This window comes from Lathyrus oleraceus, chromosome 3 (assembly GCF_024323335.1).
Source record: "Lathyrus oleraceus cultivar Zhongwan6 chromosome 3, CAAS_Psat_ZW6_1.0, whole genome shotgun sequence".
Taxonomy (NCBI): Eukaryota; Viridiplantae; Streptophyta; class Magnoliopsida; order Fabales; family Fabaceae; genus Lathyrus; species Lathyrus oleraceus.
In genome coordinates this window covers 512,712,040-512,728,979 of record NC_066581.1, presented here as the reverse complement: position 1 = coordinate 512,728,979, position 16,940 = coordinate 512,712,040, and the positions used below count along the sequence as shown (strand labels likewise).

The window sequence follows — 16,940 nt, the reverse complement described above, 5'->3', positions numbered from 1 at the left end:
CTAAACGTTGGTTTGAATAGGCCAAATTTTTTCTCTACATTATTTGATTATGTATTGCAAACTGAATTACCAAGGGGTTGGAAAATTCCCAAATTCACTAAATTTGCAGGGGATACTAATGAACTCATTGCCAAACATGTGACACGATATTAGCCAGAGGCGGGAGACATAACCAATAATGAGAATTTGAAGGTGAAATTCTTTCCAAACTCTCTCACAAAAAATGCTTTCACATTGTGTACGACCTTAGCCTCACGTTCCATATGCAGTTGGAACCAATTATAAAGGGTATTCCATGAATTTTTTTACATGGGACAATCTAAGATTAACCTGAAAGAGTTAGCTAGTGTGAGACGCAAGGTGTCCAAATCAATAAATGACTACCTCAACAAATTCAGGATATTGAAATCAAGGTGCTTCACCCAAGTGCCTGTGCATGAATTAGTCGAACCGGCCGTAGGGGGTCTGGATTATTCCATTAGAAAGAAATTAGACACCCAATATTTAAGAGAAATTGTTCAATTAGCATATAGAGTTCGACAAGTGGAACACATTTCAATGTGTCCGTTTTAGAGATTTGATTCAGAATACGTTGAAGGAAGGGAGACTCAAGTTTACTAAAAAACTTGTTGATAATAGCTCGTTGCAAGCTGAAGGTACTAGAAACATAGTTATTCAAAGGAGTAATGGAGCAAAAGCCTTGATCAAAGATATACTCTATGTCCCTGGAATGATGTGCGATCTGTTAAGTGTTGGACAATTGGTCGAAAAGGGGTCCTCAATGGTTATGAAAGATGAAGCCTTAGAACTTTTCGACATCCAGGATAACTTGGTCTTGTAATCTCCTATGTCGAAGAATAGAATATTTAATACCATGATCATTTCGACTGAGGTACAATGTCTGAAAACAGTTGTCGACCACAAAGATAGTTGGTTGTGGCATCTGAGGTTTGGCCATATGAATTTTAGGTCGCTCAATCAACTGATCACTCAAAATATGGTAACTGGTATACCAAGTCTTGATATGCCCGATAAACTCTATGAAGGTTGTCTAGTCGGAAAGTAGTCTAGGAAGTATTTCGTTTCGACTATGCCAATGAGATCTTCCTGCATACTCGAAGTTGTACATTTAAACGTATGTGGTCCTTTTGAGGAGCATACCATTGGTGGAAACAAGTATTTTATTTTATTTGTCGATGAATTTAGTCGAAATATGTGGACCTATGTGATCAAGAAAAAGGACGAAGTATTCGAAATCTTCAAGAGATTCAAGATGCTTGTCGAAAACCAGAGTGAAAGAAGATCAATGTGCTACGGACAGATCAATGTGGCGAATACACATCCAAGATATGTGTAGCATTTTCTGCAAAACATGGTGTTGATCATGAGGTAACTGCTCCTTATACTCCTTAACATAATAGAATATAAGAAAGAAGAACATGACCATATTGGACATGTCGAGATGCATGCTAAAGTAGAAGTATTTGCCAAAATCCTTATGGGGTGAAGCTATTTTGACTGTTGTTTATATAGTAAACAGGTGCCCTACCAAGAAGCTGAAGAACAAGGTTCTTGAAGAAGTGTGGAGTGGCAAACGAACATCAGTGAGTCATCTGAAGGTGTTTGGCTCCACGGTTACAAGCATGTTCCTGATGCAAGAAGAAGGAAGCTTGATGACAAGAGTGAACCTATGATTCTGGTAGGATATCATAAGACTGAAGCACACAGGTTGTTCAATCTAATTAATCAAAAGATTATGATTAGTCGAGATATTGTGATTGATGAAAATTTTGTTTGGGATTGGAAGTCTAGTAATGCAATTGACAAGCCATTGATGAGCTATGATTTTGATGAAGCAAGTAATGATGTCGAAGTCAAAGATATTTCCAATATTCCAGTTGAAGTCGAAGTTGTTGCTGACATACCCGATATATTCAAAGTCTAAGAGGTCATGGCTAACACAAGTCAGCGGCCTCAAAGAACTAGAGCTCACCTAACAAGACTTCAAGACTATGAAGTGGTTGGTGATGATGAAGTCACAACAGGTGGATAACTAGTTCATTTTTATTTACTTGCAGGTGCTGAACCAATCAACTATAGCGAGGCTTTAAAAAATATGAAATGGAAGTCTGCTATGGTCGAAGAGTTACAAGCAATGGAAAGAAACAACACATGTGAGTTGGTCAAATTTCCAACATATACAAAAGTTATCGAAGTGAAGTGGGTGTTCAAGTTGAAGCATAATGTTGATGGGTCGATAGCAAGGCATAAGGCAAGATTGGTAGCTCGAGGATTTCTTCAGCGAGCAGGACTTGACTACTCTTAAGTCTTTACACCTGTCGCAAGATTAGAAACTGTTCGACTAGTGGTAGCCTTGGCATGTAAGCAAGGCTAGTCGATATTTCACTTAGATGTGAAATCGACATTTTTGAATGGACCTTTAGATGAAGAGGTGTATATCACAGAACCTCTTGGGTTTGTGATTCAGGAGGAAGCAAACAAAGTATACAAGTTACACAAAACGCTCTATGGTCTTGAGCAGGCACATAGGGCATGGGACAAGAATATCGATTCATACTTGGTAGAATTGGGATTCGTCAAATGCAAATATGAGTATGGTATATATGTTCAGGTTGTGGCACAAGATATATCATTCACCTGCTTATATGTCGATGACTTACTTGTAACTGGAAATAACTTTAAGAACTTGTCAAAGTTCAAAGAGCCGATGAAGAAGAAATTTGAAATGTCAGATCTGGGAAAGTTATCATACTTCTTACGCATGGAATTTCAAATGTCGAAGCAAGGTATGGTGCTACATCAAAGAAATTATGTCAAGGAGATACTCAAGAGATTCGTGATGGATGATTTGACTCCTGCATCTTCTCCTATCGAAACAAATTTGAAGTTGGAGAAGCCGGAGAGGAATACGAAGTCGGCGCAACTTTGTTCAAACAAATTGTCAGATCTCTGAGATATTTGTGCAACAGTCGACCTAATATATATTTCTCAGTCGGATTAGTGAGCATATGTATGAGTGAACCAAGGGTGTCACACATGAAGGCTGCAAGGAAAATCCTGAGATACTTAAAAGGATCGACAAACTATGGAATTTTATTTCGACGAGACTCTGAAAGCAAAAAAGCTATGGTTACTTATTATTCAGATGCTGATTGGTGTGGGGATAAGGAAGATTGAAGAAGAACTACTATACATTTGTTTCAAGTATTTGGTGCCCTAATCTCAAGGTGCTCGAGAAAGCAACCTGTGGTGGCATTATCATCGTGTGAGGCTGAATATATAGCAGGATCGTATGCTGTGTGTCGAGCAATTTGGATCAGATATGTGCTGGAAGAGATCGAGGTTGAAGTAAAGAAACCTCTGGTATTGCATATCGACAACAAGTCATCCATAAATCTTGCAAAGAATCCAGTTTTGCATGGAGGAAGTAAGCACATAGAAGCTAGATTTCACTTCTTAGGGGAGAAGGTAAATCGAGATGAACTTGAAGTAAGGCTTTGCTCAAGTGAAGCGCAATTGGCCGATATTTTCACCAAAGGATTGAAGATCGACAGGTTCCTAACATTGAGAAAGAAATTATGAATAGTTCAGATCGACAATGATTAATGTGTTTCGATAACTTGGATTATAAGGGGCATGTTGAGATATTAGATAGAATCCAAGTTGAGTTGTGCGGCCCAAGCCGAAAGCTAATTAGGGTTTAGTTTGTTATTTTACTTAGTACTCAAGTATATATATATATATATATATATATATATATATATATATATATATATATATATATATATATTTATTGTAATTTAATTTTATCATTCAATTCAATAATACGATTTTTATTTCCTTATTCTCTTTCTTTCTCTCTTCACTGTCTCAAAGAGTAACATTCTTTACTCTACTTTTCTTTAATCTTTTCTTTTTCTTTATCAAAGTCATGTTTATATCCTTTTAATTTTTTTTTAAAATCAAAGCTGAAGAAGGAGTAAAATGCCTAATAATCATTATGTTGTTATTATTTTCTTCATATAAATTTAAGTACATCAATGAAGACATAAATGAACATAAGACATAAATGAACATATTTTCTAGCAAGGCCTACCCACCCTGCAACTTATTGCACCAGAAAAGCGTGTAAGCCTATTAGCTTGTGATCCATGTCTTGGTTTCATCAAATACCCTTTCTTGAATGGAAGATTCTTAATAGGAGCCCCAGATTGAATAAATGTTGCACCATTCATGAAGACATCACCTTCTGATCTCCATTGCCATTTAGACCAAACATCTTCTGTTGCATAATCTCTATGTGTCACTGTCTTTGCAGCATTGTTGTTAGGAGCAATGAAACGGTTTCCTTGACTAAGAATTGTTGGACCTGAGCTACCACCAATTGCATACATGATCCAGTGTGTGTAATCATTGTTCAAAACATGGAAAAATCCCCATCTACACCTTGGCATTCTTTGGATCAATCCTTGTCCGAAATGGTTGAATGCAACGGTGATTTGCATAATCTTGTCTTCTGTGTATTTATCACTTGCTCCAAACAACATCACCTGAAATATATAGATACATTCGTTTAATTTTGTATGTGATTATGCGACCGTGAAAATTTTTAGTTATACTTACATCATTATGTTTTGTCATATGGCAATTTGAGATGGTAATTGCGGTAGAGCCTTGAATGACATCAATAAGACCATCCTCGCATTCGGATAACGAAATATGATCAATCCAGATGTTTGATGAACCAAAGACGGAGAGAGCATCACCATCACTCCTTGTTCTTAGTCCAACATGATCAAAAGCGTCTCTAATCATACCGCCATTCTTAGCCTTAATGTTCTTTATGTGAAGACCATGAATAATGACATTGTTCACGAATTGCATTGTAATTCCAGCACCATCCCTAATGTGAACTTCGGCACCACGACCGTCGATTGTCTTGTCGGAAGAAACCATCAACTCTTGATTCAATCTAATGACCATGCTATGTGCGAAAATAATCCAAAGTGGTCCCTTTCGAGTGGCACCGTAACGGAGAGTGCCAGGTTTTGGGTTAACCATATCGTTGTCGGAAGGATCTGTGACAACATAGAATTTTCCGCCAAGTCCTCCTACGGCCTTTCTACCAAAACCTTTTCCACATTTGGCTAACTTTTGACGATCTTTTGCCCAATCCTTGTTGCACCTCCAACAACTGTCGATCGGATTAGAGGCCATGCAAGGTTGTGCTTTACCACCGCGACGCGCATGTCCTCTTAGTTCCCTCCTTGTGTTATTTGAATATTCCTCCGCCAATGACTCTTCCATTGCCCTAAATAAAATTCAATCAATCATTTGTTAAGATTAATCCATTTTTCAAATTCACGAAAACTATACATATCTTGATCGATTATTCTGTCAAGATTAGACGATCCAAATTAAAAATTATACGGATTGTTCAATCTTGATCAGACAATTGATGCATACATTCACAAGCTCGAGATTGTGACTACTTACAACCATTACAACCAAAACATGATATTGAATATGAATAGATATATCATATATTTGATCATATAACTAGAGAAGAGTTATAAAAAATTACATATGAACATGATGATTGATCTCAGCTGTAATATTTTCTGGATTGGGAATATAAGACTTAAGAGCAATCTCACGAGCTAAACTAGCTTGTGCTTTAAGATAATCATCAAACTCAGCAATACCAGCTTCAAAGCATGGAATGGCAATTGCCAAAACCAAGAAAATAAGTGCAATTTTACTTGCCATTATTATTCCAATGCTTGAATGAATTTAATTTATTTTTTATTGTTGATTTTGCTCAAAGTTTCTATGATATTTTTTCTTGGTTTTTCTGGCAAGGATTGCTAAGGTCTCAGAAATAATCTTCCAATTAAATGACCTTAGCACCGATGCCAATTAAACCAAGAAATGTTTATTGTCTAGGCAGCATATTGGTTGGGTGTTTGACTGCTCTTTTTGCAAGAACTTAGAATGCTTTATATAATGGTCGAAAAGATTGATGTGAAAATTGTGGTTCTATATTTAGGACAAAGTTGAGTGGATAACCGTTGTGTTTTCTTAGGCTATTTTTTATCCATTCAATCTAGCATAAGAAAAGGATCTTATACAAATAAAATTAGTCTGTTAAAAATTGTCCAAGTCAATGTTAATTGCTCAAAATTTTCTAAATTTGGCCATACTTTTAAATCTCACATTATATATTATATATATATATATATATATATATATATATATATATATATATATATATATATATATATATATATATATATATATATATATATATATATATATATATATATATATATATATATATATATATATATATATATATATATATATATATATATATATATATATATATATATATATATATATATATATATATATATATATATATATATATATATATATATATATATATATATATATATATATATATATATACACACACACACACGCTAGGATTTGCTCCATTCAATCCATGTCATATATCAATTGAGTTTTTTATGAGCTAATATTATTTTATTTATTAGTATATTGATATGAGCACCATTAAAGATGTACTTACACATAGACTCAAAAATAAAAAATCAAGTTCACTTAAAGAGCATGGTCAGTTATGTGTGCCTTCATATGAGCTTCAGTATGGAGGGTATATAACTTGTCAATATTGTTTGTAGTTGTATTATGAGTTATGATAATCTATTGACACATTATTACGTGTGTTTATAAGCCAAAAGAATAATTTTAAAATAATTGATAAAAGGTATCTGCCAACTTATATAAGGATTTTGAATTTGAATTTTGATATGAACATGCAAGAGTGATGTAGATGCATGCCTCTATTATCTGGTTGTTTTATTGTTTGTTCTATCGCTTTCATCTTTGTTTTATTTTGATTAGTTGAATCTCTTTCATGATGGTATTTCTCGTGTTTAGCATGCATAAAACTTTGGTTAGATTTGATCTTGATCTAAATTCTCTTTGATCAATAGCATGTGATAGTAGAATGAAATGACTTTGTGTTTTTAGACAAACTTTGATTCAAGGTAAAATCTCAAAAAGCTTTTAAAAATTTGAAAATTTGAGATTTTACAAGATTGATTCGAATCATTCAGTTTTACACTAACTTTTTTATCCTAATTTGCCATACCCAAAAATTTGTCCTACTTCTTCCCACTTTTCATCTTCCTCTTAGTCTATGATTCATCTGCATACTCATAGTCATTTAGTTCATTCATTTACAGTTGCATCTTTTTAAATAACAATCTTTTGATTCAAATGTTTCTTATTTAAGATACAAGACATGGAATTATGGTATGCAAGCTTGTGGACTTCATTGTGCTTCATCTTAAACTTTTGGCTGTGGGCATAAGAAATTTGGCTTATCTATGTGGATCAAGTCTCTATGGGACCATAACCCTTGGTCTAAGATCTTTGATTATATTTGACTACATCATGGACAGTGGATTTGGAAGTAATGCTGCAGATTTGACTTTGGCCAGCAAAAGTCAACCATGGAAGGTCGACTTTTTGTTGACCATTTCCCTATGAGGCCAGCTTGCATATTAATGGATGGGATTTTGTTCTTAGGACTCAAGTAATTAAAGGGTTTAATGCATTCATTCAAATTCAAAGTTTACATTCAAGGATCAAGATTCATATTCAAACATATTTCAAAATTTCAAAAGTCATATTTTAGAGGGAAAGCCATCTTTCTTATGAAACAAGTTACATTATATTCGGAAATCAAAGTTTTCATCACAAACGTAAAAGATTTCATTATAAGGAGCCAAAGTATAAATTACATGAGAAAAATCACATTTAACCTTAAGTTGACTTTTGGTCAAACAGTTGACCAAAAGTCAAAACTAATCCTATACCTACTTTTCACTTGATTCTTCATGTGGTCCTTCAATTTCTTCAAGTTGTAATCCAAAACCTCCTCGTGTGCATTATGACATGCTAAGTCTCCCTTATGTCATGCCAAGCCTTCATGTCTTGTAAAAATCGTCAGGAACATTGCTTCATGTTAAGCCTAACACTAGCTCTGCAGCAGTGAAAATGAGTTAGCACCATATACAATTCTTGGCCTACACTTCATGTACATAAATAAACCAAACCATGACAGCAACATATACAATGAACATATTCAACAATGTAAACACATTACACCAATAATTCAAAACCAACCTAACATCCAACATCTGCATCTATCAAAATTGATGGCTAACATACATACTAACCATTAGTTGATTTACTAACCTAGCCGCTAAAAATCATAGTTCAGAGATGCCTTAACATCTCTAAGTTTCATCAATTAGCAATCATAATTCCACATTTTGGATTAGCAATTCAAAAAGAGATTCACTTGACAAATTAATTTCTAACTGTCTAACACCACAAATTATTAATTGTCTTGGAAATTCTAACTCTTCCTCATAACTTACATCATAACAACTTTAATTTCAAAGGTACTCAAACTAACCTTTCTAATAGTGTAACCATTATCTTAACTAACATATTTTCTCAATGATTCATTAATTCATTAGTACAACAAAGTCCCCACCCCCTAATTGTCACAATCTTTATGTTGTTATTAGTCGGGAGAAGGTGTTGTGATTAAACTGGAGATTATCTAATAGACCACAGAGAAGATCAAAGTGATCCATGAGAAGACGAGAGCTTCACAGAGTCACCAGAAGAGCTATCATGATAAGCGAAGGAAAACACTTGAGTTCCAAGAGGGGGGTCACATGTTTTTGAGATTTACTCCGGTAACTGGTGTTGGTCGAGTGTTGAAGTCTCGAAAGCTCACTATGTGTTTATTGGTTCGTACCAGATTTTGCAGAGGATAAGAGAAGTGGTAAATTAGATTTATTTACCACCGTCGCTTGTTAATCTTCATGATGTGTTTGATGTGTCATAGTTGAGAAGATACATTCTAGACCCGTCTAATGTGATCCAAGTGGATGATGTGTGAAGCTAGCGGAAATATACCCGAACGCATCGCACGCTCGGACATACAACAAAGTCGCCATTGAACTTTATTTATTCCCGAAGGAAAGGGAAAACATTAATAAAACCCGGAGGAAAGAGATAATTGGGTAAGGAAGTTAGTTATGCAAGGGGAAGGTATTAGCGCCCCTGACATCCATGGTACTCCATGGAAACCGTTTTGATTGTTCTTGCTCGAATAGGTGTTATATCTAAAGATTACTTGCAAAGGAATAAGGGGAAAGGAAAAGAAATAGATAAAGTGCTTGGTGAGGATTGGGCCCCTCATTCCTACGTATTCTCATAGTGCAATGAGAAATTCAGAGCTCCGTAGTTCATGGAACTAGTGGTGGGAGGTGAAAAGGATTGTGATCAAAGTATGGTTTGAACCAAAGGATAATGTTGTTTGAACTCCAACAAGGGGTGAAATATGAACCCAAGAGTAAAACCGACGTTGACCAATATGTGGATAGTCTGAACATTCACCACTATATGGAATAGCCGAAACAAAGGGAATTAAGTATTTGGTTTCACAACACAAACAACTCTTGGTTCACACGGAGATACAAGATGAATCTCAAAGGGATAATGTACTTGGCTCAAAGAATAGGGTATATCATAGAAAGTGAATGAATATAGTATATGAATGCATCGTGGAGATGAATGGAGGAGATATAAACAAGTATGCTCACGGAGGATTCAAACCCTCATGCCTACGTATTCTCATTGTGCAATGAGAAAATAAGAGCAATCGTAGTTCAGCCTACTACAGCTGAAAGCAAAGAAAGATGTTTGATAGGATTGCCTAGAGAAAAAGCAAATTGCTTAACAAAGCAAGGACGTGGCATTAACCAATGATGGTAATCAACCATAAGGTATCAATGAAGGCATGGTCTGAATCAGAGGTGCTACCAGAGTCTGAGACTCCCTGGGGTAGGAAATGATATTGCCAGGGTTTGTACCCCACATGGAAGAATGAGATATAGTCAGATTCTGAACTCCATATGGAAAGATAGATGAATGCCATAGTCTTAACTAATACAAAGGTAAGGAATAGATTCCCAGAGTCTGAACTCAATAAGGGAAAAGCAAAATGATGCCAAAGTCTGAACTTCAAAACAATGTCAAAGGTTACCAAAGTCTAAACTCCATGGGCAAGATGTATAAGCATGCCATAGTCTGAACTATACAAGGCAGATGAAATGATCTGAATATCAGAGTCTGAACTCAGTGAGGGCAAAAGAGTATGATTCCAAAGTCTGAATTTTAAGGCAATGAAAGAGGTAGTCAGAGTCTGAACTCTATAGGCTGGAGGAATGAATACCAAAGTTTGAACTGTATATGCAAGATGCCAAGGTCTGTACGTTATAGGAAAAATCAAGGTGGTTAGAGTCTGAACTCAATGGGGCAAGGATGCCAAGATCTGTATCTTATAGGCAAGGAACAAAGCCAGAGTATGTACTCCATAGGCTAAAAGAAGTTCCAAGGTCTGCACCTTGTGGGAAATAAACAAATCCAGAGTCTGAACTAATAGGTAATGCATGAAGCAAATGATTGAGAAATGGGTATGTAACCCCAAGATAATGATCCCAAAATATGTATGAACATCAAGGAGGAGAGTAATGATGCTTCAATGTTGAAGTGTTGAATGATTGATGCTTTCTTGAAGAAGACTTGTCAATTGTGTGATTCAAATTTTCACTAAAGCCAATGAATAGAGGTGAATACGATGAGCAACTGGGTCAAGCTCCCCGTACCCAAAGATATTAAGAATGAGTTAATAGAATTCTCCACTCTCATTCATTCTTTATTTCTTAAGGATCGTGTCGTACAACTTGAGTTATGATTGATAAGTTGTTAAGGGAGTTTTTTGTTTGTTGCACTGCTGCTTTGTGAAGGGAGAGACTTGACAATCATATGATTCAAATTTTCACTAAAGTCTATAAATAGAGGTGAATACGATAAGCAACTGGGTCAAACGTCCTGTACCCAAAGATATTTAGAAAGAGTTGATGGAATTCTCCACTCTCATTCATTCTGTATTTTTAAGGCTCGTGCCACACAATCTGAATCATGATTAATAAGTGTTTATACCTTTGATGTGCTTGATAAGTAGTCAATGTTGCTAGCCATGCTTGACTGATGTTGACTTGAAGTCTTGATCTTACATTTGAATCTTGAGGTCTTGAGCTCCTGAGATTTAGCATATCCATAATAGATTGAGCACCATGAGCTTGCCATATCAAGTGTTCAAGGATCTTTTGATCACTTGAAATAGGTTTGGGGCTTATAACACAATTACAAAGGATTTGGTTGACCAAAGCGACCTTTGGTCAACACTAATCAGTGGGGATTAAAATGAATAGTTGAACTATACAATAATAAACCTATAGGGTTAATCAACTAAATAAGATCATACAAATTTGATTAAGGCCCTAAACTAAGCGAACATGTATTTGAATCAGAGTCCTAAGCCCTAAGGGAAAAATGGTCCTATGTACAAATTTGATTAAATGGAAATAGTAACCAAGATTATTTAGAATTAACCAATTAATTAATTAAAGGTAATACAAGAATACATGATGAAAAATTGGGCTAAATAATTAAACCACTAATCTTGAAAGATTACAACAACGTCTAAGAGTACAAGGATCTCTTATCCCTCTCAAGTCTACAGACTTTACAAGCCATTTGAGGAAATATTACAACAAATATTATAGAATTACAAGAGGTGTTTAGTGCTTCTAGGTAAGCAAAATGAACACAGTAATAATAATTGAATCTCACATTGATGAGCAAAAACTCGTGTGAAAAAGTGAGGCAAGACTTTGTGAGTATTTGTATTTTGATGAGTATAATTCTTGTTGAACAATTTCGTGTATTGGTATGATGAAGGTTAGACCTTTATAGTACTTGTTGATGATATCGTTGGATGATACATTGATGCTGATATCTTTGCCAATTATGGTACTTAATTGTTATTAAGTTTGTTGTCCTTTCCATAATAGTTTATGATATTACTTAATTTTCTCCATATATAGATTTATACCATTTTGGAATACTTTGTTGTTAAGTCTAGATCTGATCTGATAGGTGAGAGTCAGAGTGCGGGAAGTTTAGATACTTCACTTAGATCATGTATTCTTTAGATAATTGCCTGATGTTTTTCATTAGAAGCTCTTTGATTAATCTTTGATTTTATGTTCCTCATATGTAGTGGTCCTTAGAGTCTTCAGTTGAGAGGTCTTTCAGATCCAGAAGGTCAGAGTCTTGAGTCATCAGAGTGATGCTTTTAGCTTTTTGTTCAATTGTTCTGGACATGCTTAAGGCTTAGAGTTTGTTTTTTCATATGCATTAATCATTAGAGCCTTGCACTCTTAGAGAATTTTATCAAGGTACCAAAGTGTTTCATCCTTTGTTATCATCAAAATTTAAGGATACATTGCAGAACCAAAATCTTGTCATAACGATCTCCCCCTTTTTGATGATAACAAAAACTACAGACTGTTGATGAAACAATGATACTTTGTTATCATAAGTGGAAGTTAGTTAGAGAGTCAGATGTATTGTGACCCCTCCCCCCTGAGATAGGCAATCTCCCCCTGAATCTGATACTGGGGGATTAGGCGTTCTTACTAGACCTTCTTATGTTGTTTAGCTTGTTTCTCAGATGTTTTACTCAGATCCTTCCTGCAAAAAAAACTTTAGACAACATAATATTTTTGGAATGTAAGCGGTGCATTATGAGGCTCAGATATTAATTTCATCAGATAAATGATTTCTCCCCCTTTTTGTCAGACTCAAAAAGACAAACAAATAGCAAGATAAGAACTTCATTGGATAAGAAAAGTAGGTACAGAAGTAAAAATAAATACTTAGAAGAACATAAGAGAAAAACATAGCAGAAATCCTAAGGTGACTAAGGGTTTGGAGGAGGCGGCATCCTCTGGAGCAGCTGAGGTAGGAGACTCTGAATACTTAAGCTGACAGAGTCCTGTTGATCCAATCTGGCTCTTACGATATGTTGTTCTTTCTGGAGTACCTCCAGAGTCTTCGGCACCAATGGAGAAAGATCGGAGTTAGATGTCTCACCCTGAGTTAGAGCTATTTCCTTTGCCTTGGCAGATTCTTCCGCAGCAATGTGTGTTGCTTCTTTAGTGTCAGCCTTGGCTTTGGCTTCATCTTCAGCAGCAACAGCCTCAACGGAGGATTTTTCTTATGCTTATTTCCTTGCTTTCTCTTCAGCTTCCAGTCTTGCCTTTTCTTCAGCGTCCTGGCGAGCTTTCTCTTCATCTTCTTTGGCCAGACGAGCCTCTAGCCTCTCTTCAATGTTGTTGATGTAATCATTTATGACTTGTTCAGAGAGACCTTTCAGCTTGAATACCTCAGATGTCATCCATCTCATAAATCCATTCTAGTGATTCCTTACTTCAGAGGGATCATCAGTTAGTTTGGAATTCTCAGACAGTGATATGAGTTTCACAGCTGAGGACTCATAAAATAAAGCAATTGGCTCTTCTAGGGTGGGAAAGGTTGGTTCAGGGTCAGAAGCTAGATTGATGGTTTCTTGTAAGGTGGGGTTGGTTTCATTGGGAGGGTCAGAGGTTTGTGTCGTGGGGGATTTAGACGTGGGTTTAGTGGGAAGTTCAGATGGTGGGACTGTTTAATGTTCAGATTATGGTTCTGTTGGATGTTCAGATGGGGAGGGTATTAAGGTTTCCGGCTCATATGGGTTTTGTTCAAATAGTATGTTGGCTTAGAGTTGAGCTAGTGTTGGAGATGAAGGATCAATGGTTTCTATCTGGTCAGAGTAAGAGGATATGTCGTAGTAAGATGGAGATGAGGGAGTTGAAGATTAAGGTGAGATGGGTTCATTTAGAAGTAAAGCCTCAGAGACGGGGAGTGTGGTGGTGGTGAGATTAAATTGTTGGAGGGGAGATGATGGTGGGTTAGAGTTATGAGGTTCATAGGGATTTGAAGTGGATGTTGTGGGTTTAGAGTTGGTGTAGGTAGAAGATGGTTGAGGTAGAGAGGAATATAGTTGATTTATATTAGAGTTTAAAAGAGTGTCAAAGGGAACTGACTTACTTGAAGCAGAGGAGACCAGAGGCACAGGAGGTCTGGTTTCTGACGTATCTTCCAGCTTTAGAGTCTTCTTCTTCGACTTCCTTTCAAAAGGCTCTCGCACCCTCTTCATGAAATTTGGAGGATGTTCTGGTAGCCAATCTATTGTGAACTCTGAGATGTCCACTCCTTGAGTTGCTAGATCCTGGAGGTAGTATGCAATGACCTCAGGAGGATCTATCTTGGAGAACAAATAGAGACCATTTGGAATCTTTCTCTGATCCTTCAGAGCTTCCCAAGATGTATCCAGAGTTGGTCTTGTTAAGACCCTTTCAATAACCCGCATGCCTTTCAGATTCCTGGCATTCAGAGGTTTCCCAACGTCCACGGTCACATCTTCCATCAGATTGTGGGATATCAGATGGTCCATTAACCCTCTTTCAATCAGAACATCAGAGATCAGTCTTCCCAAAGGGATGTAGTTTTTGGGTTTCATGTGATTCCTTGTATCTCTGACTGAATCCCTTAGGCATTTGAAAAGCAACACAGGGAGATTCAACTTCAATCTCTTGTAAAGGCAGTAAATGATACCCTTCTGGTCAGTGTTGATGTAGTCTGAAGAGTTTGAAGTTGGACGGTGATGAATGGTGCCCAAAATGATCTTCAACCAAACTCTCAGGTTCTGGTGAAGTTCTTTGTTCTTGGAGAATCTGCCTTCAGGGCTTTGTTTGAAGATATTGGGAACAGTCTCCTAAGACATGTATCTTGCCCTAGGGTTTATGTTGTAAATTCTTCTGCCCCTAGTTTTCTCCATGTTCAGAAGCTTGGAAATTAATATTTCAGTGATGACCATCTTCACGCCCAGAATATATGAGACAATACAATGGTCATCGCAGTCTGCGAATATTCTGAACTCCTTGACAAAAAAAGTATAAATGGGACCATAAAGCCTCTGAAAGTAAGTTTCCCATCCGTGTTTCTTCAATTCTTCAGTGAGGTCGACTCCCTATCCTTGATGAGTATTAGCTCGCGAAGTCTGCATAGAAACTTTGATAGTTCATCGCAAAATTAAAACAAATAGGAAGATATGTAACAAAACAAATATAGGACAACCAGTTCCCCTCATGTTACGTATCAGACCGCCTCCAACTATAGACTTGAACGAAAGCCAACTAAAGAGGCACAACAATTTCCTCAGCCTCAAGCTCCTACTCAAGTTCCTGATTATCTGTACTTCATAGGAGCACATACACAACAACACGGAAAAGGAGTGATAATACATTCAAATAATAAATGGGGCATACACATTCAGGTTAGATTCACACATCTACACAATCATCCACATAGTTAGGAAACACGCCAACATCATTTATTCACATCTCAACCATAACACACACATTCAATCACAATCATGCAATATAATGCAACAATGACTCGACTCATGCTCATCACGGTCCCCACTTTGAACTGGACTCAGAACTTTACTTGATATGCATGCGGTACATACTCAACATTTAGTTTTTCATACAAACGGGGTCCCCATCTCTGCGAACTCCGAACCCCCACTCTGAGCTCCAAACCCTAATTCAAGGCTTGTGACAAGTCATTAGTCTCCACTCTTAACTAGCAAACATGCCTCTTTCGTAATAATGACACATGATGAATGTCATAGAAAATACAGTACAACCCCACTTTGACTATACATAATTACTCGACAATAATAGATGCAAAATGACCCTACTCTGACTGTAATTAAAATATATTTCAATAATCACTCGTATCTCATATCACACGTCTCATCAACAAAATCAGCATCACGTCATGCTTTCACTTTTATCACATAAATGCTCAATTACACATAACTCACATATATGCATAATAATACACAAGTATTTCTAGTTACCTTTGGATGATACCAACAAGTTAAAGTGACTTACTTTCTATGAATGCATTATCTACAAACTTGTTTCTTCAAAAGTATCCATAGCATATTTCCCCGAAGAAATTACCATATCATCTTTAGATTGCACTACCTCAATACCCAAAAATTATTGGAGTTTACCAAGGTATTTCGTCTGAAATTTATTCGATAGATGTTATTCTCAAAATAATCTTTAGCTAGTGATGTTGGTTTGATCACACTCATGGGGTTGAGAACCTTCCTAAGTTTGAACACGACCTCCAAAGATGTACCAATTTAATGCCCTGCAGCATCAACACCTTCATTTGTAACCTCAACGGCTGGCTCTCCCTATCAAATATGACCAAAAGAAACATGAAATCAAAACACAATACAACCCTTACCAGTATAATATAAAAAAGAAAATGCGAGATACTGCTCAATATTTGTTATGGATTTGTGTAGTGTTTACTACTTGTAACAAAACAATCACTTTGCATTTATTGTAAAAACCAAATGAAAAGAAGTAATAGAAGAACATTACCTGTAATGACCTCAAGACTCATTTTGATCTATTCATGACAAGAGCGTACATACCTTCCTACAAACACTCTGACGAACAAGTTAGTTATCACTTCAAAATAATCTTGGGAAATAAAAAGAGTAACATTTTAGAGTAAACAAAAAGACGAAATTATAACAACACATGATGTTATAAACATAAAAGAGTGACATTGACCTTTATGGGAAGTATTTGAAAAAGGAAAAAGAACAACATACAGTTAGAAAGTCCTACCAAACCAAACATAGTATTTCTAGTTACCTTTGGATGATACCAACAAGTTAAAGTGACTTACTTTCTATGAATGCATTATCTACAAACTTGTTTCTTCAAAAGTATCCATAGCATATTTCTCCGGAGAAATTACCA

The 16,940-nt window shown here is 36.1% G+C and overlaps 1 protein-coding gene across 1 annotated transcript; it reads right to left on the bottom strand.

Annotated features, from left to right (window-relative positions):
* Window positions 1-4,006: 4,006 nt before the first annotated feature.
* LOC127128526 (pectate lyase) lies at window positions 4,007-5,995 on the bottom strand. Its single transcript, XM_051057868.1, has 3 exons — window positions 5,606-5,995; window positions 4,645-5,332; window positions 4,007-4,571 (listed from the first exon to the last, which is right to left on the bottom strand). The coding sequence occupies exons 1-3, from the start codon at window positions 5,788-5,790 to the stop codon at window positions 4,104-4,106; spliced, it is 1,341 nt and encodes a 446-aa protein (XP_050913825.1). The 5' UTR covers window positions 5,791-5,995; the 3' UTR covers window positions 4,007-4,103.
* Between the last annotated feature and the right edge of the window lie 10,945 nt (window positions 5,996-16,940).

Coding starts and splice junctions, on each gene's coding strand:
- LOC127128526 (XM_051057868.1), bottom strand. CDS start 5,790: ATGGCAAGTAAAATTGCACTTATTTTCTTGGTTTTGGCAATTGCCATT. Junction 5,333..5,605: donor ATCAATCATCATGTTCATAT/GTAATTTTTTAT, acceptor AATTTTATTTAG/GGCAATGGAAGAGTCATTGG. Junction 4,572..4,644: donor ATATGACAAAACATAATGAT/GTAAGTATAACT, acceptor TATATATTTCAG/GTGATGTTGTTTGGAGCAAG.